The following is a 9,079-nucleotide window of genomic DNA, read 5'->3' on the forward strand; positions in this document are numbered from 1 at the left end:
AGCAGCCAACAACTAGGGAGTGGGTACTTTGCCCACTGAAGGGAGCATGCACACTGTGTCCCACTGGCTTAGAGAAAACATGACCCCTAGAGCGATATATTTTGCTCCCCTTTCCCTACTGTAGTCAGGCTCATTAAGAACATCATCCTGTTATTATTCTGCTATCCAGAATCAGGACATTTATGTCAGAAAGAGTTCTTATATCTGTATGTAAGAGATACACAGGCTCTGTAATAGGTGTCAGTAAACTTCAGCCCAGGGGCCAAATGTGGCCCGGGGTCTGTTTGTACAGCCTGCAAACTAAGAAAGGGTTTTACAGGGGCGCCCGGGTGGCTCAGTCGGTTAAGCGTTCCACTTCAACTCAGGTCACGATCTCGCGGTCCGTGAGTTCGAGCCCCGCGTCGGGCTCTGGGCTGATGGCTCAGAGCCTGGAGCCTGCTTCCAATTCTGTGTCTCCCTCTCTCTCTGCCCCTCCCCTGTTCATGCTCTGTCTCTCTCTGTCTCAAAACTAAATAAAAAAAAGTTTAAAAAAAAAAAAAAGAAAGGGTTTTACATTTTTAAATGGATTTTAAGAAATCAAAAGTAGAATGATATTTCATGATATAGGAAAATTATATGAAATTTAAACTTGAGTGCCTATAGATAAAGTTTTATTGGAACACTGCCAAGCTATTCATTTATGTATTGCCTCTGGCTACTTTCATGCTATGGGTGGTAGAACTGAGTAGTTGAGACAGAGTCAGTGTGGGCTGCAAAACCTGTGAAATATTTACTGTCCAGTCTTTTATGAAAAAAAAAAACGTGCTGACTTCTGCTTCATGTAGGTATGGGTATTAGGTCTACATAGACATGGTTCAACTCACTGTATACAATGAGATACACAGACGGTGTCTGTCTTGTGTGAATCTAGGCAACATCTCTCAGTAGCTATCGCAGTGACTTCTCTACCTTCTCATTCATCATTACTGCAGCTTCATGACTTCACCCAAGTTCAAAAGTAAACATGGGCTGCTTCTGGGTCCTTTTGCCTCTTAAATCTTATCATTCCAAAATAAGCAGATCAAAAGTAAACATGGGCTGCTTCTGGGTCCTTTTGCCTCTTAAATCTTATCATTCCAAAATAAGCACAGTTTAGACCAGCTTTTTTTTTTAACTGGAATTTTTAACTTACAGTGTTGTATTAGTTTCAGCTGTGTGACATGACTCAACAATTCTATACATTACTCAGTGCTCATCACGATATGTGTGGTCACCATATGTCACCAAATAACGTTAGTATGATTGAGTAGAAAGGGGTGAGCCAGACCCAGTCTTATTACTATTGGCAATACAATTTGAGGGTAGGATCTTTGGACAGAATGCCACTCTGTATATTGTTACCTAGGTGAGCTCAGGTAGATTCTGGCATCTCTGAGCCTCAGTTTCCTTTTGTGGAAAATGGAGATGATAGCTGGCATATTGGGTATAGTATGGATTTAATGAGCTGACATAGTCAGGCTTTTTTAGCATAGTGCCTTAGCATATCTTACAATATTCCTAACTTTGTTTGCAATAGTTTTTTGCCTGCAAAATGTTAGCCATATCTTTGTTAGTAAACACTCATTTCAGAAAAGGATTCACTTATTTCAGAATGCTTCAGGAATGGTCATATGCTAATAAGATTTAATAATCATTAAAAGTTGCTTTAAAAAAAAGTGTTTTTCTAACTCCCAAATCACTATTGCTTTGTGTTGAAATTAAAAAAAAAAAAAAATATATATATATATATATATAAAATAAGCTAAAGATAAAGCTTAAAATTTTGTAATACAAAGATAACAGTATCCTGGGATACTTTTGTAATGTTTATTCGTATAACATATGTAATTATGATAATATATGCATATATATAAAACGGGGATCAAATTGCCTATACAATTTTGTATCCTACTTTTTTTGTTTAAAATCCCGTGAGCATGCTACGATGTCATTAAACATCCTGTGAAAACCTGGTTTTTATTTATTTGTTTTTAATTTTTTTTAATGTTTATTTTTGAGGGGGGTGGGGGGCAGAGAGAGGGAGACACAGAATCCGAAGCAGGCGCCAGGCTCTGCTTGCAGTAGAAGGGGCCCCCCTGAAACCAGGCGCCCCCCTGAAAGCCTGGTTTTTAAATGGCTGTACAATACCTGTTGCATGAACTTCATACTTTAAAATATTTTTGAATATCTACTTGTTTCCTAAGTCATTTTCAACATTAAGAGGAGAAGAATTTCTCAATGACATATAGTACATTGTTCTCACTCTGTCTTAAAAGCTGCCGAGATTAACCTGACGCTGAATTCAGTGAAGGTCGCATATCTGGCAAGCCAGCCACCTTTTGGATGATTGAAGATGTGCTGGAATGCATTTGGACAGCTGACAAACTGAATGGGAAGTGGGAGGGGGAGTTTTATATGTCTCCCTTTTGAAGTCTTTATGTGCCCTGTAAGGTCCTGTTTTTAGAAGAAAAAGGAAAACAGTTAAAAGTGGTTTCCTGGAAAGTCATATATTTTTTTTTAATTTATTGACTTTGAAGAAGAGAGAGAGAGAGTGAGTGGGGGAGAGGCAAGAGAGAGGGAGAGAGAGAGAATCCGAAACAGGCTCTGCTCTGTCAGTGCAGAATACATTGCAGGGCTCGACCCCCACGAACCATGAGATCATGATCTGAGCCGAAATCAAGAGTCGGAAGCTTAACTGACTGAGCCACCCAGGAGCCGCAACAAGTCATAGTTTTGAAATGCCATATTACGAATGTGAAGGAATTTTGTAGCATATCACATTTTTTGGTTTTCTTTTTTAAAAAGTGAGTTCTTTATCTTTTGCAGAGCCCGGCAGAAAACGAGTCTCATGAATGCAAAGTTAAGATGATGATATAACAGAGAGGGTAGGGAAATCATTCATTGGACCAACACCACCATTTTTTAAGAAGGGAAGACTACACGACATCGTTTCTTAAATTCCTAGTTCTACACTGAACCCTGTTTGTGAAAAATAATTCTGGGGGAATCCACTACTGAGAAATAGGGTTGTCAGATAAGATAAGGAGCAGCAGTAAAATCTGAATTCGAGACTAGCGAAACATCATTTGTTTAGCACAAGTGTGTACCATGTGATATTTAGGACTCACTTACACCAGAATATTATTTACCTATCTCAAATTCAGATTTAACTCAGTTTACTGGGTTTTGGCTTTGGTTTTCTTTGTTTTGCTAAATCGGGCAGCCATACCTAAAGGTTTTCCTGTTTTCTACTGCAAATGCTGAGTCTGTGGGTGTATTATATAACCTTGTACTTTTCTTTCTTCCGCACATTTCTTGGCAGTGGTGGGGCTGGATAGCAGGAGGAAACACGGTGCGGAGGATGGCTTTGTGACAGTGAGTCTGCAGCCAGACAGAGGTATACATCTCCTCTTCCGCATGTTTGACTCATGCTGGGTGAACACTTGTTTCTGGCCCTTTGAACACTTACTTCCTGACATTTGGGTTTTAGGGAAGAGGGCAAATTCTCAAGAAAATCGCAATTATCTAAGACTCTGGACTCCGGAAAATAAATCCAAATCAAAGAATGCAAAGGATTTACCCAAATTGAATCAGGTAAGTGTCTAACATTTCAGTTTCTTCATTTTGAACCTTGAAGATGTTTTCCAAGTCATAGAAAAATGTAGACTATGTACCCCTGAAAGATAATGGTAACTCAATAAAAAAATAAAAAATGAATTAATAAAAGGGGATGCCTTGCCTGGGTGGCTCAGTCAGTTGAGCCTCACGGCTCAGGTCATGATCCCGAGGTCATGGGATCGAGCCCCATGTCAGGCTCCATACTGAGTGTGGAGCCTACTTGGGATTCTGTTTCTCTCTCTCTCTCTCTCTTTCCCTCTGCCCCCTCCCCCACTTGTGCATGCCCTCTCTCTCTCTCTCTCTCTCTCAAACTAAAATATAAAATTAATTAATTAATTAAAAGATAATGGTTACTTGGGGTATTCAATTAAGATCTGTTTGGATCTAGTCTGTGCATGTTTTCATGCATCAAAAATATGTTCAGTCGTGAGGAGGTGACCCACCCCCTCAGAGAAAATGCAAATCACAAAATACTCAGTTCTTTGAGTACACACATTCTCATTTCAGTTATTAAAAATACTCTCAGATACTCAGAAGACAAGCTCATGCTGTTTTCAAATGACCGTGCTCGGCTATAAAGATGTCTGACACATTTTTTCCTTAAAAAGCTGAGTTGTAGTGAGGCAGAGGAAACAATATAAATAATACAACCCAGGATGAAAATGTCGTCTCCTAACAGGAGAGCAGATGAATCACGTGGGTGGGGAGTAGAAGGCATCACGCCTGCCCACGACACCAGCAAATGTGAGAGAGGGGATTTGAGCTAACCTGGGGCTGCACGCTGAAGAGTGTAGACATGACATGGGATGAGGTCTGGGATTTACTTACAATACTTGAACAGAGGATAAAAGAGTTGGTGAAGCAGCTAACCGTAGGACAATCATTCTAGACTCTGGGTGCCAGCTACGTGACGGTTCATTATTTCATCCTTTCTACTTTCACGGGTGTTAGAAATTCTTCAAATTAAAAAGAATGCAAACGTGAGTGAAGAGACTTTATTTTTTCAGGTTCATTTATTTAGTTTGAGATGGGGGGGGATGGGCAGAGAGAGAAGAGAGAATCCCAAGCAGGCTCCACACAGTCAGTGCAGAGCCCGATGCGGGGCTCGAACTCAGGAACAGTGAGTTGATGACCTGAGCCGAAATCAAGAGTTGGCACGTAACCGACTAAGCCACCCAGGCACCCCAAGTGAAGAGACTTTAAACAGTAGCCAGTTGGTTCTACATAGAGGACTTTTCAGAGTCTTTCAGGAGCCCTGTTATTAAATGGCTTCACAGTCTGCTTCAGTCCTGCCTCTGTGCTGCCAACGAGATGGTCCCATCCTCTGTGTTTTTCCCGATCACTTTTCAGGGGCAGTTTATTGAGCTGTGCAAGACCATGTATAACATGTTCAGCGAAGACCCCAACGAGCAGGAGCTGTACCACGCCACGGCTGCGGTGACCAGCCTCCTCCTGGAGATCGGGGAAGTCGGCAAGCTCTTTGTCACCCAGCCTGCCAAGGAGGGCGGGAGCGGGGGCAGCGGGCCCGCCTGCAACTCGGCCATCCCGGGCGCGCTCTTCGCCAAGAAAGGGCCCGGCCAGTCTTACGTGGTGGAGGCCGTTGAGCCCCTCCCGGCCGGCTTGGCGGTGGAGGGTGAGGAACACTCCCTGGGAGGGCAGTTGGAGGACATCAAGCTGGAGGACTCCTCTCCCCGGGACCACGGGGCCTGCTCCTCCATGCTGATTTCCGATGACGACACCAAGGACGACAGCTCCATGTCCTCGTACTCGGTGCTGAGTGCCGGCTCCCACGAGGAGGACAAGTTGCACTGTGAGGACATCGGGGAGGACACCGTCCTGGTGCGCAGCGGCCAGGGCACGGCGGCCCTGCCCCGGAGCACCAGCCTGGACCGGGACTGGGCCATCACCTTCGAGCAGTTCCTGGCCTCCCTCCTGACTGAGCCGGCCCTGGTGAAGTACTTTGACAAGCCCGTGTGCATGATGGCCAGGATCACCAGTGCAAAAAACATCCGGATGATGGGCAAGCCCCTCACTTCGGCCAGTGACTATGAGATCTCCGCCATGTCAGGCTGACCCCTGCGCCTTCTCTGGGGACCGGGAGGGGAGGGAGGGTTTTTTTTTTAATGTTCCGTGTTGGGCTTTCTTTCTTCCTTTTAAATTAAATATTTATTAGTACCCGGCTTGAAGCCTAGTGTTTTCATAATATAATACAATGAAAACTACAATGAAAACTGTTGGAGAAATATTTAAACACCTCGACGTAGGTACAGTACACTGTCTTGGGGGAGGGGATTGAACAGAATACAGTTAATTCAGTGAATTCCAAAAAAGATTAATCTGTCCGTGATATGTGTGTATTTTAACTTCTTAATCTTGCTGTTGAGCTGTGTACATGGTTAAAAAATAGTGCTGTTTAACGCTAAATAAGGCAGCAACCTTTTGTGTATTTGGGCTTTTTAGATAAAACTAGAGCCGTCAGGAAAATGAAATGCCACAAACACAAAAATGTTCCTAAAGGAAAAGGCATTGTTGGCGGGGGTAAATCCTATACCATTTTAGGTGGAGGGTGCATTAGAAATATTTTTTAAGATTTGAAATATATTTCATAAAAGTCCTCTATTCAGAAATCATATTCAACAGATGTTTCCTTTCAAGGGGAAAATATTTGAGGCTCTAAACAATTATGAATTTTCACATGATGCCAGAATAACACTTCTAGTTGATCAATTTGGACCAATACTAGACCAACTTTGCATTAAAAAAACTGTTGTGATTATTTAAGTCAGCTGGCCAGAATTCAGGGAAAATGAACAGTCTTTTGTTACAGAGAATCTGAAAATGACAACAAAGATAACCGAGGGCTCAGGATTTTTTTTTTTTTTTTTTTTAAAGAGTAAAAGTACTGATGCTTCTGATACTGGATCTTCAGCTTCTTGTTACTCATTGCAAATAAAGCAAAAACTAAAACCGATAAACTTTACCATTGCTATACTGTGCATAGATTCAAGAAATTAAACTACGTATCTTCTATGACCATCTTTCCCGTTAAATCGATGTCAAGTAGAGATCATGTAAACTAAACAAAATCTGCAAGATAACGTACCTGAATGTTTTAAAGCAGAACTTGTCACTTTATTAAAAGAATAGTATGCTCTATCTATTTCCTGAATGGATGTGGAAATGAAAACTAGCACACCTGCACTTTGGATTCTTCCTTTTTTTTTTTTTTTTTTTTTTATTACTCTTATAGTTTTGCCTTTTACAGATGTTGAAGGTTTTTTTCTCCTTATTGTTGACTTCATCATCGCGGTCACATTTTCTTTGCTGATTCAGAATGTCCCTTTTGACACATTCCTTTATTATGCATTGTGGTTTTTTTTTTTGAGCTGTTGCTGCTGTTTCTTATTTTGTTTACAGAATGATTTTTAAACTGTCAAATGAAGTAGTGTTAACCTCAAGTAGGACAAATGTGAACAAATAAAATACATCAGATATTCAGATCCGGCTTTTATTTCAGTGCTTGAGTTCCTGCCTAAGGCAATAACGTTATTCTTTTGACAACTTTGCAGGGGGAATTATATTTAGGCAACCATTTTGACTAAGTAAACCAACACTTAGAGGCAAATATTTTCAGATAAAAAAGACCGTGTGTTGTGGTGTGCATGTGAATGGGTGTATTTAAAATAAAGAAGTGAATGTGTATCAGTTACCTAATTATTTAACTTATGCTGCGGAAGTGATAAAAAGGTGAAAATCTCTCATTAGTACACTGTAATACCATTTGATATGTATCTAGTTGGGTAGCTAGTCATTGATTTGATTTGACTTTTTTTTTTAATATTTTTATTTTATTTTTGAAAGAGAGAGAGAGTGCGAGTGGGGGAGGGACAGAGAGAGCGGGAGACGCGGAATCCTAAGCAAGCTCCAGGCTCTGAGCTGTCAGCACAGAGCCCAACGCGGGGGCTCACACTCATGGACCATGAGGTCATGACCTGAGCTGAAATCCGAAGCTTAACGGACCGAGCCACCCAGGCTCCCCAATTTGATTTGACTTTAAGGTTGTTCCGCATTATTCCATCATGTGTTTAACTGTAAAATCCTATTCTCTTAACCACCTCTACCTTGCCAATATCAGTGATGGATCTGGGAGGGGAACAGGCATGTGTTTAAATGCATAGCCCCAGGTAAACGGGAGGAGTCAGAACGTTCCATTGTTACTGAGAAAGGGACTGTGACTCAGCAGTGTATTACCCTGAAAGCATGTCTCTGAGGCTGTGTTGTCATCTTGCCCCCCTCTGTTCAAACACATCATAGTGCTCGTCACAGCGGAACTATACTTACTACGTAAAGGCCATTCTTAAGTCTGTTTGCTTCCGTAGGCTGCACGCAGAGGAGTCCTGAGCCTGTGAGTTGATTATTTCCAGCTTAGTCTGTGAGACAAATGGGCCTGTCACCTCATCCTCTTAGCCTCCAGAAGGCGGTCGGTCAGTACATTTCAAAGAGCATTTTCTGAGAAAAGATTAAAGTTCCTGTCTTCTTTTTAATGGGTGTGTTATGTCTTTTTAGTATCTCCGTGGATTCTCTTGATTTCAATTTATTGTAATTTACTATCTCTGTATGGTCCGTTTCGATCTAGCTCTGTGATGATTAGCTTCCCAGGCTAATAATCGTTACACCATCCAGATGGTGGCTCTCATGTATATCCTAATAGACTCGAACTGGCATCCCTGTGAGCTTTTAGCTACAGAGCTCTGGGTCTTGGCCACCAGTGGTGCTTTTACATATGAAAGCTCAAAAGAAAAAGCTACTGCCAGGGGAAAGGAAGAAACCTTTTGGAGCCTGGATGCTAGGGAAGTGGGTGTGCCAGGGAAACCACAGATCCAGCCAGGGTGTCGTTCCATCCAGCATTACTTCAAGTCTTATTCTGGAATGGAGGGGGGACGAACTCTGTGGAAGTGCCACAGAGGGAGCCACAGGCAATGGGAAGGCTCCTGTGTCAACAGTGCCCTCGTCTCCCACTGAGGCATGCAATCTGGGAACCATGGCTGCCAGGCAGAGGGCCGCCGTCTGTAAGTCCTTGTCACAGCAAGTAGGAAAGGTAGCTAGATATCTCCTCACTTTCCTGTCCCCAGAGTTTGGATAGCAGTCCCCCAGTCTTGGGCTGGTCTCTGACTGAAGCTTTGTCTAGGGGGTCTAAGCTTAGAGCTACCTGGGGCGCCTGGGTGGCCCCGTCAGTTGAGCGTCTGACTTAGGCTCAGGTCATGATCTCACAGTTTGTGGGTTGGAGCCCCTCGTCGGGCTCTGTGCTGACAGCACAGAGCCTGCTTCGGATCTTCTGTCCCCCTTTGTCTCCATCCCTCCCCTGCTCCTGCTTGTGCTCTCTCAAAAATAAATAAAACATTAAAAAAATTAAAATAAACTTAGAGCTACTTTAGCTCTTGAA

General features: G+C 42.5%; 1 protein-coding gene across 1 annotated transcript in view; it reads left to right on the forward strand.

The window, feature by feature from the left end:
* TBC1D9 (TBC1 domain family member 9) overlaps positions 1-7,252 on the forward strand; it is a 115,223-nt gene extending 107,971 nt beyond the window's left edge. The window contains exons 19-21 of the mRNA XM_042983856.1: positions 3,341-3,415; positions 3,509-3,612; positions 4,987-7,252. Of these exons, the coding sequence (XP_042839790.1) occupies positions 3,341-3,415; positions 3,509-3,612; positions 4,987-5,709 (902 nt within the window). The 3' untranslated portion in view covers positions 5,710-7,252. The remainder of the gene's footprint in view (positions 1-3,340; positions 3,416-3,508; positions 3,613-4,986) is intronic.
* Positions 7,253-9,079: the final 1,827 nt, after the last annotated feature.

This window comes from Panthera tigris, chromosome B1, assembly GCF_018350195.1.
Source record: "Panthera tigris isolate Pti1 chromosome B1, P.tigris_Pti1_mat1.1, whole genome shotgun sequence".
Taxonomy (NCBI): domain Eukaryota; kingdom Metazoa; phylum Chordata; class Mammalia; order Carnivora; family Felidae; genus Panthera; species Panthera tigris.